The 21,438-nt window shown below is 35.9% G+C and overlaps 1 protein-coding gene across 5 annotated transcripts; it reads left to right on the top strand.

Annotated features, from left to right (window-relative positions):
• The first annotated feature begins 449 nt into the window (after nt 1-449).
• On the top strand, nt 450-14,356 carry LOC131042766 (cell division cycle 20.2, cofactor of APC complex). Of its 5 annotated transcripts, none has more exons than XR_009105306.2 (8): nt 450-942; nt 1,978-2,271; nt 4,043-4,312; nt 4,407-4,985; nt 5,084-5,262; nt 11,855-11,905; nt 12,124-12,218; nt 12,440-12,798. XR_009105306.2 is itself a non-coding variant. In XM_057976082.2 (6 exons), the coding sequence occupies exons 1-5, from the start codon at nt 850-852 to the stop codon at nt 5,228-5,230; spliced, it is 1,383 nt and encodes a 460-aa protein (XP_057832065.2). In that variant the 5' UTR covers nt 450-849; the 3' UTR covers nt 5,231-5,262; nt 13,091-14,356. The 5 variants fall into 5 exon arrangements, 2 of the variants coding, with proteins under 2 accessions (XP_057832065.2, XP_057832066.2); XR_009105304.2 differs by having other exon boundaries at nt 12,435-12,798; XR_009105305.2 differs by lacking the exon at nt 11,855-11,905 and having other exon boundaries at nt 12,435-12,798.
• The last annotated feature ends 7,082 nt before the right edge of the window (nt 14,357-21,438 follow it).

Raw genomic sequence — 21,438 nt, 5'->3', positions numbered from 1 at the left:
CAATAAAAAAGATCATCGAAATTTGATGTACTGTTTACAATCTGATGTACCGTTTAGAATTTGTAGATGTGAGAAGCAAGTTAGTTATAACCATTATTGATACACTTCCTCTAGTAAATCTATATAGATTAGTACAAACAAAACAAAACAAAATAAAGATAAATAAAGATGAATTACAAATCAAACTTAATACAAAAATATTCTAGAGATTGATAAACTACTATATTAACACATTCCCATAAAAATAAATACAAATAAAAAAATAAAATAAAATATAAATATTTCACCATTACATTCATCATCAATGTTGTTTTTTCAAAAGCATTAAAAATATTCGATAAGACCAAAAGCCCTAAGCCGACGTAACTCCGCATAAAAAAGCATAGATTACCTGAACGGTAATTGGCAATAAAAGCCAGCTAATAATAGGGCACAAAGCCAATATACTCCAATAAAATAATGTCCGTTGTGTTTCTGACCGTTGGGGGCCACAAAATATATATTTGAATTTGTATTCTCCATTTCTTCCCATTGATTTATTCCTTCATACATTGCTGTGGTCTAACAGATATTTGAAATCTGCAATTTACAGGCTTTCACTATCTTCATTGGCTTCGGCAATTGGCGATCTGATATCTTGTATTGGCGAACAAATTTCTGATAATTGTGGTGATCATAGTTTTGATAACTGTGGCGAGCAAATTAAGTACCCATATTTTTATGTACTGTAGTTTTTAAGAAAAAAATTCTAACGTTTCTGAGTGTTTTCTTTGTAGTATTTTCCCTGTATTCTTTGTTTTTTGTGTATGTTTCTTCCTTCTTTTGTAGTACAGGTTTCTTTATCTAGAAATGGCCTACGAATCTCCTCACCCGATGAGCGTCAGGAGGCAATCCAGGATCAGGCTCCCTCTGCAAGAACATCTCACAATCGGAAGGCAGAATGTATGTATTCCCATCAATACGTTATGTTGTATTAAGTTTTTAACTTGGTATTCTTAATTCGGGTTCTGAATACATGTCATGTACTGAGGACTTGTTTTTGGTATACATAATTTGTAATGGATTTTTAGTGTCTGCATTGTGTATTGAGGTTTTGCTTAATGTATATTCTGCATTAAAAGGTTTTGGTACATATAATCGGTGAAGGGTTTTGGTATATTTAATCCGTAACGAGGGTTGTAGTATCCACATTATGTATTGGGGTTTGGTAAATGTTTATATCTTGGTCAATGATATTTAGATTGTTTTTAATGTTTTGGTATTCATAATTTATAATAGATTCTTAGTGTCTGCATTGTGTATTGAGGTTTTGGTTGATGTATATTTTGCATTAAAAGGTTTTGGTACGTATAATTGGTAAAGGGTTCTGATATATTTAATCTGTAACGAGGGTTCTAGTGTCCACATTATGTATTGGGGTTTGGTAAATGTTTATATGTTGGCCAATGATATTTAGATTGTTTTTATTCTTCATTGGGGTTTAGGTACTTATATTCTGCGTTGAGGTTTTACTTCAAATGTTCTGTATTGGGATTCTGGTGTATTTATTCATCTTTTGGGGTTTATGCGTATCTATTCTGTATTGGAATATTTATGTCTATTATTTTTTGAATATTGGGTATTTAATGTTTTTAACCTATAAGGGCTTCTGTATACGAATCCTCTATTTGGGCCTTGGGGATATAACATATACATTCTGTTTTGAGGTTCTGATGCATATTCTAATGTTGAAGTATTCTGTATTAGGGTTTTGATGTATATTCTACATTGGGGTTTCTGTCCATGTATTGGGATTTTCGTTTATGCCTTGTGTATTGCATTATTTCAATTTTTATATTTTGCATTGGGATAAATGTGTTTATATTTTGCATTGCCATTGTAATACATATATCCTGTGATGTGATTTACTCTATTGTGGGTTTAATGTAAATATTTTGGCTTTGATCTGTATATTTAAATGATTTTTTGGCATTGCAGAGTGATCGATTCATTGCCCACAGGGGCTCTATGGATTTTGATGTTGCTCGATATCTGTTAACTGAAAAGGAGAAGGAGAACAATGCAGGTGATACTCCATCCAAGGAAACATACAAGAAGGAGCTTGCAGCAAGCTTGTTGGAGGACAGTAATGTAGGCTGCAAAAAATCTAGAATCCTGACCTTCAAAGAAAAAGCCCCTGTTCGTCAGGAGAGTTTCCAAGGTCTCTTTTCAGAATGTGCTTCTACTGGTTCTGTGCTCAAATCCACCAAACATCGCCGTTACATACCTCAAGTAAGTGCTCTAATTATTTGTTACACTTAGTTAGATTGGATAAACTACCTAGTTAGTTCATCTTAGGGCTCCTTGAAGATTGGACAAATGTTCTAGCTAATTGGTTTTAAAGATAAGGGGTTTCTTTTGGATCACTGTTGAGATTGCTTTGATTGACCATGGCTTTTAGTGCATTCAGATTTTAAGGTGTGTGAAAATCAGATAAATTCTATGTGGGTCCCTGGATTAAAGACCAAACTATGCATCTTGTCTGTTTGTAGGATATTTGAAAATTAGCTGGATCAGGTATTTGGTTCTGGATCTAAGGTTTGAGTCTCTGTTTTCAAAGTTGTTGAGTCATGCTGGCGTTAGAGTCTGAGTCTCAATGACGTCTTAGCTGATATTGGGATTAAGCTTGGTTCTCTTCCTAGATTGGGTTTTTGATAGACTTACAAGCTATGAAGTATTCAGTGAATCTTATCTCAGGTTGGCCTAAGAGTCTTAACAACTTCTTCAGTCAAATTGGGATTAGTTTTTTGCTTTATGGCTTTATGGTTTAGGTCTTCATTGCACATTTAATGTCACTAATAATGAATTAGCCATGCCTCATGTCGTTTGGGGCATAGGGTTTAATGTCCCTACTGTCTTGCTCAAATTTATAGGATGTTTGAAGATCAGTTTGTTCCTTGAGTTTATTGGGTCTGGGTCTCTGCCTATATTCTGTACACTGAGTCCTCTCACGAATCTCAAGAACTCTTCATTATGTGCATGCGTTTTTCTGTTAGCTTTTGAATCCCAGAAAACTTTTCATTATGTGCATCAGCAAAAATATATAAGAATAACTAGAGTTTGCATGAAATGTATAAAATCAAATAGTAAACACAGCTGGTAAGTGATAATTCAATGTTAAGTGTAGAAAACTTGCAGCCCTGAGGAATGAGTTGAAACAAAGTTCTGGATGGGTGAGGAATGAGAGGCAAGAATGTGTCTTCCTTTTGTTTTGTGTGCTGTAACTTATAAGTCAATTTTAAGGGCTAAGGGTCAGGCTAGGTTTTGATTTCATTAAAGAGCCGTTTTTTGCTTTTTGCTGCGGGTTTGTCCAGGTTCACCAGTGCTTGCCCATGGAACTTATTGGGTTTACTAGTGTTTAACATTTGTATTGCCTAGGTCCTGTGGGGTTTTCCCTTGTACATTCGATGTAGTTTTTCTCTTGTTTTATGTTTTTTAGTGACCTAGAAGTCACTTTTAGGTTTATTTTATTATCCTATGTCTTTTAATCATAATTTTTTTTCTTTTTTTCTCTTTGACCTGGGTTTTCTGCTGGGTTTACCTAGGCTACTGACAGGGCCTGTGGGTCTACCCCATACAGGTTGGCCTTTGGAGCTTGGATTTCTACTTTGGTATAGTAGATTTTGGCTTTGGAATCGGCTTGCTCATTCATCTAGAGTGTTAGGTACATATAAATTTTATAATATCCTTCAAGGGTAGGTTGAAATTTGTCTTTTGATTTTTTCTTTGTTAGTAAAAGTCAGTCTGTCTGTACAAGAGATACTGTCATGAAGAACTTACTGTTAAGTTTTTTTCTGATTTCTGAGAATTGAACAAATACTCCTATCTCTGCAAGGTTCTGATCAATTCGGTTGCATAATATTTAATGTGTAGGAGATCAGACCTTTCAAAGACTAGCTTAATAAATGTTTAGTTTCTTGATATTGACATTGCTTTAACTAACTATTATATGGTTTCTTGGTATTGACATTGCTTTAATTAACTGTTAACTGGTTGTTTGTAGTCTTCAGAGAGAACTTTGGATGCCCCAGATCTTGTAGATGATTATTATTTGAATCTGCTGGATTGGAGTATCAGCAATGTTTTATCCATCGCCCTTACAAATACAGTTTACTTATGGGATGCCACTCAAAGCACTACTTCTGAGCTGTTAACCGTTGATGATGATGTCGGTCCCATTACTAGTGTTAATTGGGCAAATGATGGTAGACATATTGCTGTTGGGTTGACAAATTCTGTTGTACAGCTATGGGATTCTTCAAGTAATAAACAGGTGAATGAAAATAAAAAGACACTAATTAGTTCATTTTCTAGACTGTATTAAATACAAACTTATTGATTATGTTTTTTTTTCTGAACTTGTGTAGTTAAGAGCTTTGAAAGGTCATACTGCGCGTGTAGGTTCCCTTTCTTGGAATGGTCACATTCTTACAACTGGTTCTCTAGATGGTTTAATAAATAATCATGATGTCCGTATCCGTGATTCCATTGTTCAAACATTCAGAGGCCATGAGCAGGAGGTTTGTGGATTGAAATGGTCTCTTTCTGGCCAACAGCTTGCAAGTGGAGGGAATGACAACCTACTGCATATTTGGGACAGAAGCATGTCATCCTCTAATGGTGCAACTCGGTACCTTCATAGGTTACATGAGCATCGAGCTGCAGTTAAAGCCTTGTCATGGTGCCCCTTCCAAAGCAATCTATTGGCATCTGGTGGAGGTAGTGCAGACAAGTGTATTAAGTTCTGGAACACTCATACAGGAGCATGCCTGAATACAATTGACACCAACTCTCAAGTTTGTGCATTGTTGTGGAATAAGCATGAGCGCGAGCTACTCAGTTCCCATGGGTTTAGCCAAAACCAATTGACCTTGTGGAAATACCCCTCAATGGTGAAAATTGCAGAGCTGACAGGGCATACTTCGAGAGTACTGCATCTTGCAGAGGTAGGGTTGTTATTGATACGTGGATGCAATACATTTGTGTATGCAAGCCTAATTTGAATATTCAAATGTGAACTCATATTCCTGCTTTCTGTTTACAGAGTCCAGATGGCTATACAGTTGCATCAGCTGCTGGAGATGAGACACTAAGGTTTTGGCAGGTGTTCGGAACTCCTGATACCTTAAAGAGGACTAAGAGCAAAGAGCCAGCTGATGCATTCAACAAGTTTCTTACTCACATTCGCTAAGCAGCTGCTACACCAGATGGAGTATGGAGGAGGTGATGTTACTTTCTTTTATTGTGTCTTATGTAATTCTGCCATATTTTTAAAATGATGATATTTTGCACTACAGAAATAAATAGGTGTGTATTCAATGTCACATGCCCTTTTCAGGTTAAATTATTTGATTGATTCTCTACTGAGTAATATGTCTCTTTTTATGCTAATGTTCTTTCCACATTTACAGCATTCTAGTTCTCCTGTAATTAAACATACCGGCTTTTCTTAGGGATTTTCGTAACAAAACCTATCTTGATTATTTATGCTTTGGTGTCTTTAGAAGCTTCTGTGGGTGCTTATTTGATATTTTAAATTTTGGGGTAAGGGAAGCATCTTGAACCCGGACAGAGTTTGTAAAGGTCATTTTTACAGTGATTGAGAGCAATCTTCCTTGTTGAGTGAGAGTTAGTCCATATTCACAGCCAGTACAAACTTGAGAGTGAGGTAAAAGGAAGTAGAGGCCGAGCAAATATCATTTTCCACAGCCAGTATGAGTTTGAAATTGATAGTGAGTTATCAGCTCATCATTTTAGCACAACTTATTTGCTAAGAGAAAAAGGACAATTTTGTAGACATTAGAGAGTGGCATTCTCTCAACCAAGAACAGCTTTGATGAAGAAGAGCAAGATGAGGCCATTTTTTTCTCAGGCAAAAAGAGGTTTATATGAAGAGCAATAGTTTGTGAGTCAAAACAGGTTTGCTGTATCTATGTATATGCTAGCAAGATTTTTAAATGCAGTTTCTTCCTCTAGTTGCTGTCAAATTTTGATATTTTCTGAATTTTCAATATTTATATGCCAATAATAATATAAGCACATTTTTTTCTTTTTCTCATGAGAGATTGACATAATTATAATTGTTAAATGTGTGTTGTTTGCAAAAAATCTTAAATTCAATTTATTTCATCTTATATTTTAGTTTTTTTAATGTGTTTTTGTTGGGTTTGTAGCATATTGCTAATCTAACCCATGGCAGGTGGTGATGACCAACCCCCTGGCCTGGCAAACCCCCTGGCCTGGCATTTTTAATTTTAAAATAGGAATAAATCCTGATCCAATAGGATATTGAGAGGAAATAGCTAGGTTCAGAAAATATCAAGTCTTAAAAAATATAAGTACTTTTGATCTAAACTTTTAATTATAAAATAGGAATATGAACAAGTTAAAATCCCGATCCAATTGATCAGATCCAGACCTAACAGAGAAGGACACAATCACAACCACTTTTTGAAGGTTGAGAAGTTTAAAATCACCTGTAATCAGTAGTATGCTATTTTCATTTGCAGACGTAAAATGCGCATCCGTCTGATTTTCTGATATGCATCTGTTCCTAATATACATAAAGGGAATCACCCTTGAGAGATTGTGAATTGCAATATATTTTGCTCAAAAAGAGCAAAGAATATCTTTTTGATTCAAATTAACATTTGAACATGAGCATCACATCCTCGTTAATAGGAAGTTTTAGAAAATGTAAATAGCAATATCACGAGAGACTTCTGATGTAGGAAAGGATTTATATTGCGGAAAAAAAGTAAAGAATATCTTTCTGATTTAAATTAGCACCTGTACATGAATATGGGAACGGGTACATCGATAGGAAACCATGGAAAATGTAAATAGCAATAATTAGAGACTTGTAATGTATGTACATATGGAACTGTATTGCAGAAAAGTAGCAAAGAACACATTGTACATGAACATGACAGGTATATTGATAGGAAGTTGTAGGTCTAAATTTAAAATTGTGATTTATATAAGGCTTTATATTGCAAAGAAAGAGCAAAAAGCATCTTTTTGATTCAAATTAACATTTGTACATGAATATGCAAGGGGTGCGTTGATAGTTGGAAGGAATCACGAGAGACTTGTGATTTATATAAGGATTTATGTTTCAGAAAAAGAGCTAAGAACATATCATGCATGAATGTGACGGATGCATTAATTACTGAAAAGGTAAATTGCAATATCAAAAGCTTGTGATGTACATACGGATTACATTGCAGAAAAAGAGCAAAGAAAATATCTAATCATTATGTTAGTGTGATGGGTGTATTTAGAAGGTTATAGAAAAAGACAAATTGCAATATCAAGAGACGGTTGTGATTTAATAAATTTGGACTTACATTGCAAATAAAGACAAAAGAAAATATCTTATGTTAATGTGACAGGGGGAGGGACACTGAGAATTTATAGAAAATGTAAATTGCAATATCAAGAGACGGTTGTGATTTAATAAATTTGGACTTACATTGCAGACAATACTAAAGAAAATATCTTATGTTAATGTGATAGGGGGAGGGACATTGAGAATTTATAGAAAATGTAAATTGCAGATAAAGAACAAAGACCAGATCATTTTTATTCAAATCAGTACTTACATAAACATGCAAGGAATACATTGATAGATTATAGTAGGGGCTCATAGGTTACTTCAGTTGCAAAGGTGATTGATGGTTGTGGATTATTTGGTCAGCAAAAGGGGCTTTTTAGGGGTTTTTTCTTCCCTACAAACCTTTCAAATGATGGTGTTCCGGTTGATTGTCATGTCCTCACCCAAAAACAGATGACAAGCTGTGTCATGATATTAACAAAAACAAAATAAAAAATCAAGGGAGGCCGACCTCTTTAAGGGCCCACCAATGAAAGGAAGAAGTAATGACTAATAAAATTGAGAAAAATAAAATAAAATAAAAATTAATAAAATCAGAGATAAATTTCTGACCTTACTTTGAAAGGATACATTTCTTCCAAATGAAAGGGTATCAGAGATAAATTGTATGGGAATGAAATATTGGAGGATCTAACAGCAGATATAATCAGAGATAAATCGTAAAAGCAGTAAACAACGTGCAGAAACAATAATATATTAAAAGCAGCGATCATCCTAAATATGAGACAGAAAATTAAATAATACAACAATTAGTTACTACACAGCCATAGTATATACTTATAGGCATTGAACCAAGGAGCAGAAGTGCTTATCCAAAAAGCAGTGATTAGCAGGAAGCAGTATTAAGTCAGATCTGTGTAAATCGCTACAGCAGTCTGAAATATATATAACCTGCAATAATAGAAGTAGTAATTTTTGTGTGATAATGCGAAATTCATATTCTAAATCATTAATTTATCTATAACCCGACAAGCTCTCATGTGGAGGAGAGGAGGAAATGCAAGGAGATCACCATCTAAGTAGGCCACCCCATGCTGGATGTCCAATGTGCTTGGCACTTGGGGCCAAGAGGGTAAGAGGGTAAGATAGGAGGGTTTTCAGGCACCCTATTGCGATTTCCTTTTCAGTCATAACAAGATGAACTAGGTAGACCACCCCATGATGGATGTCGAATGTGCTTGTCACTTGGGGCCAAGGGGGATGATATGTCTGCTCTTGGGCTTAGTGTGAGGATTGCTTCAGGCCAACCTATCATTTTCCCTCATTCAAACCCTATTGTGATTGAATACAAAAAATGAATATAGATGTGGTGACAACAATAGGGAGGGTATAGATGAGCATTCCTCCCACTCCATGACCCCATGATGGATGTCCAATGTGCCTACCACTTGGCGCCAAGGGGGATGATATATCCACTCTTGGGCTTAGTGTGATGAATATATCCACTCTCGGTCTTATAAATTATATTTCCAATATTATCTAACATGGTTGTAGGATCTCAACCAGATTTATCTTGATAAAGACATTTTATTGGTAAAGGTATGATCCCTAAATATCTTACATTTCTTATTTTAATGTAATTTGTGATTTTAGGGCAAGATCTAGGGTCCTCCCAAAAGGGGACATTACCTTGATGGGGTTCATTTGTAATGTTTTGAGGTTGTGGTTACTAGTTCTTTTGGGCCACCATTTGCTTTGGTCATTGATGCTCTTCTCTCCTAATGAGACCGAGTCTCTTGTTCTTGAAGTTAGGAATATTGAAATGGATGCATGGGCAACACTTGCTATGCATTGGCAACCAGGGAAGCACTTTCTATGCATTGGGTTGGTTTTTGGGGTCTCTATGGCTCCTTATTTGGAACCATGTATCTAATGTTGGTTCTTTTGGCCACAATTTGGAAGCATGTATTTGAAGTTTCTTTCGAGCACCATTTGCTTTGGTAAAATTGATTCATTTGTTGCTCATAGGTTCCTTCAATGGGCTTTGTGAGGGTTTTTCCTCTCTACAAACCCTTCAAGTGATGGTGCTCTCGTTGATGGGGTTCATTTGCAATGTTTTGAGGTTGGGCTTGTTTGCATGCGGATGTTTTCTTTTTTGGGCCATTATTTGCTTTGGTCATTGTTTATATCTCTACAGTTGGGGATATTCTTGTTGCAATATATGATGATTTTGTTGTCATGTTCTTATTGTCGTTGCTCTTCAACCAAGTTTGGGGATCTCTATGCCTTTGGTCATTGATGCTCTCCTCTCCATATGAGTCTTCTTGTTCTTGGAGTAAAAAAAATTGAAATGGATACATGGGAAGCACTTGCTATACATTGGGCTAGGGTTAGTTGTTGGGTTTTGTTGGTTCTTTTGGCCCTCCCATTTGCTTGAGTCATTGTGTATGTCACAAATAATGGGAATGTTCTTGTGTATAGGCCTGGTTTAGAACAAGGAAATTTGAAATGGATGCGTGGGAAGCACTTGCATAGCAACATTGGGGTATGTTGTTGGGGTCTTTGTGAAGTTATGTTGGATGGTCAGGTTGTGTTGGAGGACATTCCTTTTGAGCCAAAACTTGTTGGTTTGATGATGTGCTCCTCTTGCTCAATCCTCCTCACTGCTAGGTGGATGACATGAATCTTCTAATCCCTAAGTGGGAAGCACTTGCATAGCAACATTGGGGTATGTTGTTGGGGTCTTTGTGAAGTTATGTTGGATGGTCAGGTTGTGTTGGAGGACATTCCTTTTGAGCCAAAACTTGTTGGTTTGATGATGTCCTCCTCACCGCTAGGTGGATGACATGAATCTTCTAATCCCTAAGTGGGAAGCACTTGCATAGCAACATTGGGGTATGTTGTTGGGGTCTTTGTGGCTACTTGTTTGGAAGTTGTGTTGGATGGTCAGGTTGTGTTGGAGGACATTCCTTTTGAGCCAAAACTTGTTGGTTTGATAATGTCCTCCTCTCTTGCTCAATCCTCCTCATTGCTAGGTGGATGACATGAATCTTCTAATCCCTATCCTAGACTCTGTTATTGATACTACTAGGTTTAGAAATTTGGTAGTTGGGAAATTTTTTGGCACTTGTTCAAGCATTGATGTGTTCAAAAAGTGGGTATGTGTCTTGGTAAGAGCAATTTTTTTCCTTGAAAAATGGTTATAGGGCTCTTTGAGATTGTTGCTTTGCTAAAGGGTTCTTTGAGATTGTTGCTTTGCTAAAGGGTTTCTTTCTAATCTCCATCATGAACTATGAAGATTGCAACCGACCCTCTTGAATGGCCTATGTGTCTTGGTAGGAGCAATTTTTTCCTTTAAAACTGGTTATAGGGCTCTTTGAGATTGTTGCTTTGCAAAAAGGGTTCTTTGAGATTGTTGCTTTGATAAAGGGTTCTTTGAGACTATGAAGATTGCAAGGGGACCCTCCGACCCTCTTGAATGGCCTATCCCTCTTGAATGGCCTATGTGTCTTGGTAAGAGCAATTTTTTCCTTGAAAAATGGTCATAGGGCTCGTTGAGATCGTTGCTTTGCTAAAGGGTTTCTTTCTAATCTCCTTCATCAACTAAAGGGTTGCAAGGGGACCCTTTGACCAGACCCTCTCGCCCTGGGTCTGGCCAGGGTTCACCATTTTGGCTGTGTATTCGCCAAGGTGAACCCTCTGACCAGACCCTCTCGCCCTGGGTCCGGCCAGGGTTCACCATTTTGGCTGTGTATTCGCCAAGGTGAACCCACAGCCAAAATGGTGAACCCTGGCCAGACCCAGGGCGAACCCAGGCGAACCCACGGGCTGGGCCAGTCAGTCACCCAAAAGTGACTTTTTATATTTTAAAACTATTTTTTTTGCCTTTTTGAGGCCAATAATCCTATTCCGCATTTGGCATTGATCAATGATGAAGTAGCATACTATTAAATGTATTTCTTTAAATTTCCTGAACCCATGAACCAGGTTCGCATCTCCGAACCCGATCCCGAACCCGAACTGGTAACTTAAAAAATAGACTTTAAAATAGCAACCTTATAATCAGGCAATATGATGAACGAAGCATATGATGAACACTCCCAAGTATATGTTCCCAAAGCAATCACAGATAAAATCAAATGTGGAAATGAACTGAGTATGGCTTACAATTCCGTGAATTTATGCCTCTTAAGGTTGATATGTTTCTTCAAGGCAAATACTTTTTGAAACTTTCCATGAATCTTTATCAGTTTTCAAGATTGTCATTTTCTATTAAGCAACACTCAGTGATTCATTCTCTATTGATTCTTATGTTACTATTCATTAGCAAATTCACTTTATATTTCAGGCTGAATTGTTGTCTAGGAGACAAAATTAAAAACATTTTACTGTTTACTGATTTTAGAGTTAGATAATGATTTTGTGGAAATAGGAAGTCGAGTATAATGTTATCTCAAATTGGCACTTTGTAATTTTCAGGACTGTTGCTTGCCCAAGCCTCTGATAAGGGTGCACTTAAGTGGTTCGAGAGTTATGATTCATTCTCTATTGATTCTTATTTTACTATTCATTAGCAAATTCACTTTATATTTCAGGCTGAATTGTTGTCTAGGAGTACAAAATTAATAGCATTTACTGCTTACTGGTTAGAGTTAGATAATGATTTTGTGGAAATAGGAAGTCGAGTATAATTTTACTTAATGACTTAAATATAATTTCACCTCAAATTGGCACTCTGTAATTTTCAGGACAGTTGCTTGCACAAGCCTGTGACAAGGGAGCACTTTAGAAGTGGTTAGAGAGAATGTTGATAAGAGATGTTGAATTGGAGGCGTACATTTCAGTTATGATTCATTCTCTATTGATTCTTATTTTACTATTCATTAGCAAATTCACTTTATTTCAGGCTGAATTGTTGTCTAGGAGTACAAAATTAATAGCATTTACTGCTTACTGGCTAGAGTTAGATAATGATTTTGTGGAAATAGGAAGTTGAGTATAATTTTACTTAATGACTTAAATATAATTTTACCTCAAATTGGCACACTGTAATTTTCAGGACAGTTGCTTGCCCAAGCCTGTGACAAGGGAGCACTTTAGAAGTGGTTAGAGAGAATGTTGATGAGAGATGTCGAACTGGATATAACAAGCACTTTAAAAGTGGTTTCAGAGAATGCTGATGAGAGATGTCGAACTGGTTATAAGTTATAACAGCAGACAAGTTGAGTCATGGAGGTGTACTTTTCAGTTAAATAATGCTTCAACACTCCCAAGCATATGTTATGTTCCCAAAGTAATCACAGATAAAACAAATGCAAAAATGAACTGAATATGGAACACACTTAAACAACCTATCAAACCAACCTATCAAACAAGTGGAGCAGGGCAATCCTGATTAAAAAATCCATGAATCTTTCTACTAGGCAAGTACTTTTTGAAACTTTCCATGAATCTTTACCAGTTTCCAAGATTGTCATTTTCTTCAAGCAAAACTTAGTAATTCATCCTATATTGATTCTTATGTTACTACTATTCATTAGCAAATTCACTTTATATTTCAGGTTGAATTGTTGTCTAGGAGTACAAAATTAATATCAGTTACTGCTTACTGATAGAGTTATTAGATAATGATTTTGTTGAAATAGGAAGTCGAGTATAATTTTTCTTCATGACTTAAATATAATTTTACCTCAAATTGGAACTTGTAATTTTCAGGAATGTTGCTTGCCCATGCCTGTGATAAGGGAGCACTAAAGAAGTGGTTCGAGAGAATGTTGATGAGAGATGTTGAACTGGTTATAACAGCAGACAAGTTGAGTCATGGAGGTGTACTTTTCAGTTAGATAATGCTTATAGGCTTTCAGATCATTTGAGGCTTAGGGGACGAGAATCAGTCTGATAACATGCATCCCTGGAGTACCTTAAAAATCCCAGTAAGAACTCAATAACTGATTTCTTCTTGGCATATTCTTTGGAGTGGTTGGATAGTTACAGCAGCAGGCAAGTTGAGTACTCAGGGTTATATACAGAGATGCACTTTTCAGCTGATTTGCTATACTGTTGGGAAGCATTATAGAGTAGACTGTGTTTTCAGATACCTATCTCATCGAAAGTTTATGCTTCAACAATCATGGAGGATGTTTTTGGATATTAACTACCTTAAAAATCCCAGTAAGAACTCAATAACTGATTTCTTCTTGACATATTCTTTCGAGTGGTTGGATGGTTACAGCAGCAGGCAAGTTGAGTACTCAGGGTTATATACAGAGATGCACTTTTCAGCTGATTTGCTATACTGTTGGGAAGAATTATAGAGTTAGACTGTGTTTTCAGATACCTATCTCATCGAACGTTTATGCTTCAACAATCATGGAGGATGTTTTTGGATATTAATTATTTTGGTGCATATTGATTATCCTACTTTTAGGATGTTGAAATAAAAACAATCCCAGTAAGAACTCAATAACTGATTTCTTCTTGACATATCCTTTCGAGTGGTTGGATGGTTACAGCAGCAGGCATGTTGAGTCAAGTTGAGTACTCAGGGTTATTATATACAGAGATGCACTTTTCAGCTGATTTGCTATACTGTTGGGAAGAATTATAGAGTTAGACTGTGTTTTCAGATACCTATCTCATCGAAAGTTTATGCTTCAACAATCATGGAGGATGTTTCTGGATATTAATTATTTTTGTTTTGTTGAAGATGGAGTTGCTTTCTTTGGCACCTAGCTTATATATTGTCGAATATTTGTTGTATTATTCATTGTAGAAGGAGGACACGGTGATTGTTACAGAGCTGTTATACTGGTTGTGTTTCTCCATAGAAGAGCAAGATGTAGTCTCCATGTTAAGGCTATATGAGCCCGCAAATGTATTGTAACTTATATGTGGCAGGTTAATACATTGGTTCGCTGCTTTGGAGAGTGGGGTTTTTTACCTGAAAAGGTTTTCCCCATATATATTGATGTTTTTCTCTTCTCTCTAATTTTTCTTTCTTTTATGCTTTAAAGTATTAATTTACATGTTGCTGTGAGCTAAATTATATTTTTTTCAAAGGGTGTTAATGCACTAGGAAATTAACTATGTCTGTTTCTGCCCTAAAAGAAATAGAGGATAATAAAGATTCGTACTGATTCTCAGAGGTCTTTCTGGGATGCCCTTTTCCTTTCAATAACAGCAGACAAGTTGAGTTCTGGGATGCCCTTTTCCTTTTCAGTTAGATAATGTTTATAGGCTTTCATATCATTTGAGGCTTGGGGCACGAGAATCAGTCTGATAACATATATACCGAGAGCACTTTAAAAATTCTCAACATTTACATATTTTTTCCGAAGTACCGATGGTTTGTGGTTTGGCAGGGAACAGTTAGAGTGATTGGATGGTTACAGCAGCAGCAGGTAAGTTGAGTACTTGGTTATATTCAAGATGCACTTTTCAGCTGATTCGCTATACTCTTGCGAAGAATTCTAGAGTTAGACTGTGTTTTCAGATACCCAGATCATCAAAAGTTTCTACTTCCAACACTCAGGGAGGATGGTTTTGGATACCTTGGGACATTTACTGTGTATTTTTCAGTTGATGGACAAGCCATTGTGAAGAATTTTGGAGTTAGATTATCTTTTTTATATTATTATTTGTGGCAGGTTAATACATTGGTTCGCTGCTTTGGAGAGCCTGAAAAGGTTTTCCCCACATATAGGGGAAAGGAGCCAATAGTCGTCATAGCCACTTCAACGATTTTTTTTGGTTCTCTTCGTATGTGAACACTCAGGGAGGATGGTTTTGGATACCTTGGGACATTTACTGTGTATTTTTCAGTTGATGGACAAGCCATTGTGAAGAATTTTGGAGTTAGATTATCTATTTTTATATTATTATTTGTGGCAGGTTAATACATTGGTTCGCTGCTTTGGAGAGCCTGAAAAGGTTTTCCCCACATATAGGGGAAAGGAGCCAATAGTCGTCATAGCCAACTTCAACGATTTTTTTTTGTTCTCTTCGTATGGGACTTAACTACTTAAAGTTATTGTTTTGGCTTGTGGGTAGAAACAATGCACGCTGTGGAATTCGTTATGTGCACAAAGGTCAAAAAATACTCTTTTCAAAGTGTGGTCCTATACATAATCACCTTTGCGCCAGTAGTAGTGGACAAATGCCCCAGTAGTTATGCACAAATGTACCAGTAGTGGTGCACAATTGGGCTAATTATGGTAAAAAAAGCTGAAAAATTATCCACTACTGGCTCCTGTGATATTTATTAATGGACCGTTCATTATCATTTTTTTTGGCTTCTACTATGTCTAGTAACGGGGTTGAGGTTGACAAAAAGATGACGGTTATGCACAAATGTACCAGTAGTGGTGCACAATTGGGCTAATTATGGTAAAAAAAAGCTGAAAAATTATCCACTACTGGCTCCTGTGATATTTATTAATGGACCGTTCATTATCATTTTTTTTGGCTTCTACTATGTTTAGTAATGGGGTTGAGGTTGACAAAAAGATGATGGTTACACCTTTCATTATCATTTTTTTGGCTTATCCTATGTCTAGTAACAGGGGTGAGGTTGACAAAAAGATGACGGTTACACCTTTCATTATCATTTTTTTTGGCTTCTACTATGTCTAGTAACCGGGGCGAAGTTGACAAAAAGATGACGGTTACACCTTTCACTATCATTTTTTTGGCTTCTACTATGTCTAGTAACGGGGGTGAGGTTGACAAAAAGATGATGGTAACACCTTTCATTATCATTTTTTTTGGCTTATCCTATGTCTAGTAACGGGGGTGAGGTTGACAAAAAGATGACGGTTATTGGTCCTATGTCCACTACCAGCTCCTTTCCCTTATTGGTGTTTTTCTCTTCTCTCTAAGTTTTCCTTCTTTTATGCTTTAAAGTATTAATTTACATTTGTGTTGCTGTGAGCTGAATTATCTTTTTTTCAAAGGGTTTTAATGCACTAAGAAATTAACTGTCTGTTTCCGACTTAAAAAGAAGTAGAGGATAATGAAGATTCATATTGATTCTCAGAGGTCTTTTTGGGATGCCTTTTCCTTTCAATAACAATAGACAAGTTAGATGATGTTTATAGGCTTTCAAATCATTTGAGGCTTGGGGGACGAGAATCAGTTTGATAACATATATCCCGGCAGCACTGCACTTTAAAAGTTCTTGCCATTTACGTATTCTTTCTGAAGAAGTACCGATGGTTTGTGGTTTGGCAGGAAACAGTTAAAGTGATTGGATGGTTACAGCAGCAGCAGACAAGTTGATGTAATGTCCCCATTTTTGGAGAGGTATTGATTAATTAATTTAATTAGTTAAGTTGTCCAAATTATTATTATTTTTCATGGATAGTTTAATTAATTATTTTAATTAAATAATATTAAGTTAATTATTTATAAGTTATCAAATAAATTAAAAAATAATTAATTTAATAAAGCGACTAATTAAAAAATTATATCATAAAGTCACTTCTAGAAGCTTCTGGATGTTGGGGTGAAAAAGTATAAACGGAGATCAAGTTGAGCTTTAAGGCAGCTTGGTTTGTTGATTGGATTTTGTGGAATCAAGGATTTTCTGCAGATATTCATATCTGGGACGAAAACTCCCATAGATTGCATAACTGAGGGAGTGGAAACCTTTTGAGGGGTTGGAGCTGAGGGTGGGAGACAACTCAGTCTTCCATATTGCGCTTATTAGAATTAATACACATTCATGGTGGTTGAGAAGGACAAAACAGTCCTTTCACTTGAGCTTCATTGATGGCCAAGGGCTGATTTTGATAGAATGCAAATTGGAGATCATTGGAGGCAATTTTGTCTTTCTATTTTCTGAGTTTACATATCAGACATCTTCAGACTTGTATCAGCTTGTGTGTACCACGATTTTGTTTCTTGAGGCTCATTTGTGCATCACACTTCATCTTAGAAGACAGTACCAACAGAAGGGAGGAAGGGCGCTTCCTTTTGATGCATTTTGAGGGAGGAATATATGTGTTCAGTGTCTCAATTAATTCTGAGAAGAAATCGTATTTTCTGCCCCAAAACTTCGACTTGGTTCATATTTTACCTGTTTAGCAACAAATCATACCAAGGGAGGCAGCGATAGCATTGGAGGAGAAGGACGATGCTTTTGAGAGATTTTGAAGGTGAATTTGTGGAGTAATTAGTGCCTAATCAGTCTGAGACAGAATCATAGCAGTCAGCCATCATCTTCGATTTTGGTTCACAACTCCCTATATTGGCATCGATCAACTCTGACAGCAGTAGCGCTACATTGGGGAGGTCAGGGCGATCCTTTTGGGGGAAAGATTGGAGACTAACAGCAGGCTGTAATCAATATCAGACCGCTCTACTACAACAAGGACGATTTCTGAAGACAAGGTTCGATCAGCTGATTGAAGGATCTTCTTGATCAACGATATTGCTTGCTTCTTCAAGGATTGAGTTAGGTGATCCTATCCAGGTTCATTACCAAACAATCTATGTTCTCATCTCAGTTAGTTGAATTAATCATGGCTGTCAATAATCTTCAGAATTTCTGAATATTAAGATGGTAGAGTTTGATCCTGAGTGTTGGAAGTATAACCTTTTGATGATCTGGGTATCTGAAAACACAGTCTAACTCTATAATTCTTCGCAAGTATAGCGAATCAGCTGAAAGTGTTTCTAAATGGGTATTGAACTCTATAACTAGTGTCATATGCATCTTTGGTGATTGATTTATCAATTAGGAGTCATTTATAATTGGTCTTTCATGATAAATATGTGTTTGTTAATCTCCATACCAATTTGAAAGTTCTGAGACACATATCAGCATAACACGCAAAAATCAAAGTTGCATAACACACAGATTGAAAAGACAGGTTGTTAGCAAATATCCCTTATATTTTTAGTCAATACACTGTAGGGGATATTTCAGTTGAGTACTTGGGGTTATATTCAAAGATGCACTTTCAGCTGATTCGCTATACTTGCAAAGAATTATAGAGTTAGACTGTGTTTTCAGATACCTAGATCATCAAAAGTTTATACTTCCAACACTCAGGGAGAATGTTTTTGGATACCTTGGAGCATTTACTGTGTATTTTTCAATTGATGGACAAGCCATTGTGAAGAATTTTGGAGTTAGATTATCTTTTTTATATTGGTATTTAATGTTGTAGTAATCTTTGGCTCCTATCAGTGAGCAGAAAACAGTAATGTGCATAAGACATTTATATAGTTATTAGCCCCTCTCTCTTAACCAGGGAACTAATTTGATATATAGTACCTGTCTTAAGCAGGGAACTAATGTTTTCATGTCACTCCTCCATATTAATTTTGGTTGTCAGTAAGAAAATAAATTTCTTATTCTAAAGATTAAAGCCATGATTCGTTTGATATATCATTTTCCAGATTTTTTTTTACTTTTTCCGTGAAATGCAATTGGCCGATAGAATTTTGCAGGCAGTTTTAATGAGTTTTCAAAAATTAAATTTGTGTTGGACAGACATTATGCTTAAAAATTAAAGGTAATGTTTTTCCCAACTTTAGATAGCGAAAATGTCAGTACTTGAGACATTTATTATGGGCTGTTGGCAATTCATTGCAATTGCACCAGACGACATGTTACAGGTGAAATAAATGAATTCAGATAGATGTAGTTTAATATTTATCGAGTGCTCAGTACAGGATTTATTTTTAAGTATCAAAGAATTTATATTTTCATTGTCGTGCCCTCTACCATTCCCATTCTCCCTCTGAACCAAAAACAGGGATCCCCTCTTGGTTAATAAAAAGAATAAAGCCACCACAAACCCTATTCGTAAAATCTCTATTAATACAAATCTCAACTGTAAATGGAGATTGAGTTGAGACACCGACTTAACATTAGAGGAGGGTTACAATGGCTTCAATTTCTGTCAACTGTTTGGAGAACTTTGGCTACAATATGTTCTTGGAAACTTAAATTTTAGTGTATGAAATAATCTCAACAATGCTATGCTGTTAATCGTTGTATGGTGAGTATAGGTTCATATGAAGCACCTTGAAATGAGAAATTATTGAGCAGTATAACTTTTATGAGCGCAGCCAAGGTCCAAGCCAAGAAAATCCTCCAGAATGAAATTATTTCTCCAGCCAAAGATACCGGCAAATACTCCAAAATTCATATTTATAAAAATTAGCCCAAAACTATACAATCTCCCAGCCAATACAAAATTATTAATAATATAATAATTCTTACCAACCATACTCAAAATCTAAGTAAGAAATAATAAAATAATATTATTTCAAACTCCAAATCTCACAACCAATAATAAAAAAAGTTAGGTAAGGTAAATAATAAATAAATAAACTAAATGGGTAAATGGAAAATAGATAATAATAATAATAATAGCCAATAAATTAAATAAATATGAGCACAATGAAATATATATACCTAATCAAATATAAAATCACAAAACATAATAATGCAAAATCCACAATAAATAAACAATAAATAAATAAATCTAATAAATTAGAAACTCAATAATACAAATGCTCAAATAAATATTAATCCACAAAATAACATTAATAAATAATAATTCTTTGGTAATAAAATTACACATTATATTTAAATATCAATGTCATCCATTAATTTAATTTTAATATTAATAAACCATATGAATCAATTAATTATTAATTGATTAATAATCACAAATCTACAAGACAACTCAACATAGGGTTGAATAACATACCACATGACGCAACAAGACAACTCAAGCCAAGACACTAAACTGACAAGGTATCAACTAAGCCTAAAGTGTGTAGAACTCATGTCACCTTCGATCAACTTGTCAATGACATTAAAGACATGCTTAGACTTGTGAGACCAGGTGGAATCGATGTCTAGTACCTACAATCCTGTAACCATCAATATCCATAAGACAACATATATAATTGCATATATCACAATATATTTAGACAAGTGAAAGAGAATCGTGACGTCATATCATGTTCGTAATATCATGCTCGTAACGAGTGGTATGACATTGTCTCTTTCACGAACACAATAGTAAGATAATCATGACAATCGTAATGTCATCTCATCCAACATAACCATGAGGTGGGGTTAGTACTAACAAGATACCATCGTGTCATCATATGCAATATATATCACCAAATATAAGTCCATCCATCATAATAATCCATGATATATCATCATCCACATAAATAATCATGTATCAAATGTCAATATGAAGTGTTTAGCATCAACTGTAAGCATTAGGATATAAATAAAGCCATAAGTATCAATCAAAATACCATCAAGAGTCTAAGCAAGTCTAACGATGCACAAAAGAAAGATGATTCAGGGGGGGGCACCACATCCTCCCCCCATTTACCTAAGCTTACTCTTGGAAGCCTGAGATCAAATAGGTGAATAGCTCTCTCAAATGTCATCTCATCCCAAGTCACCAAAGAATCACCATTCAAGTCCCATTGGCCCCCTACTTGCTCTATATCGTGACCCCTGAGGGTTAGCCCTTGACATTGTAGAATGTGCATGGGATCCTAAGAAAGTTGTCTGTCCTCTACCTGCAAGACATTCCAATCTAGAACTTGGGTCACATCAAGAAAGTAAGGCTTCAAAACTGAGACATGAAACACATCATGGATGTGGGACAAGCTGGGTGACAAGGCAAGGCGATAAGCTACAAAACCAATCCTCTCCAAAACCTCAAATGATCCAACAAATCGAGGTGCCAACTTAGAGCCTTTTGTGCAACGGATGACTCTTTTGTGGATGAACCCTAAAAAACACCTTGTCACCCACTGAAAACTGTCGATCCATATGAAGAGTATCCACATATTTCTTTTGCTTGTCCTGCGCTGCCACCGAATGCTCTCAAATACAAGTCACCTGTTGCTCCATTTCCCGCAACATCTCTAATCCTAGAAGCACTCTATCCTCCAAATGATCCCAACTCAAAGGCATATGCCAAGGTAAACCATACAAAGCCCAAAAAAGAGACATACCGATTGAACAATGATATCCATAATCATAAGCAAACTCTACTAAACATAGTTAGTACTCC

This window comes from Cryptomeria japonica, chromosome 10 (genome assembly GCF_030272615.1).
Source record: "Cryptomeria japonica chromosome 10, Sugi_1.0, whole genome shotgun sequence".
In the NCBI taxonomy this organism is placed as follows: Eukaryota; Viridiplantae; Streptophyta; class Pinopsida; order Cupressales; family Cupressaceae; genus Cryptomeria; species Cryptomeria japonica.
The sequence above is the reverse complement of the archived record's forward strand: the minus strand, read 5'-3'. Positions and strand labels throughout refer to the sequence as shown.

Coding starts and splice junctions, on each gene's coding strand:
- LOC131042766 (XM_057976082.2), top strand. CDS start 850: ATGGCCTACGAATCTCCTCACCCGATGAGCGTCAGGAGGCAATCCAGG. Junction 943..1,977: donor TCACAATCGGAAGGCAGAAT/GTATGTATTCCC, acceptor TTGGCATTGCAG/AGTGATCGATTCATTGCCCA. Junction 4,986..5,083: donor GAGTACTGCATCTTGCAGAG/GTAGGGTTGTTA, acceptor TTCTGTTTACAG/AGTCCAGATGGCTATACAGT.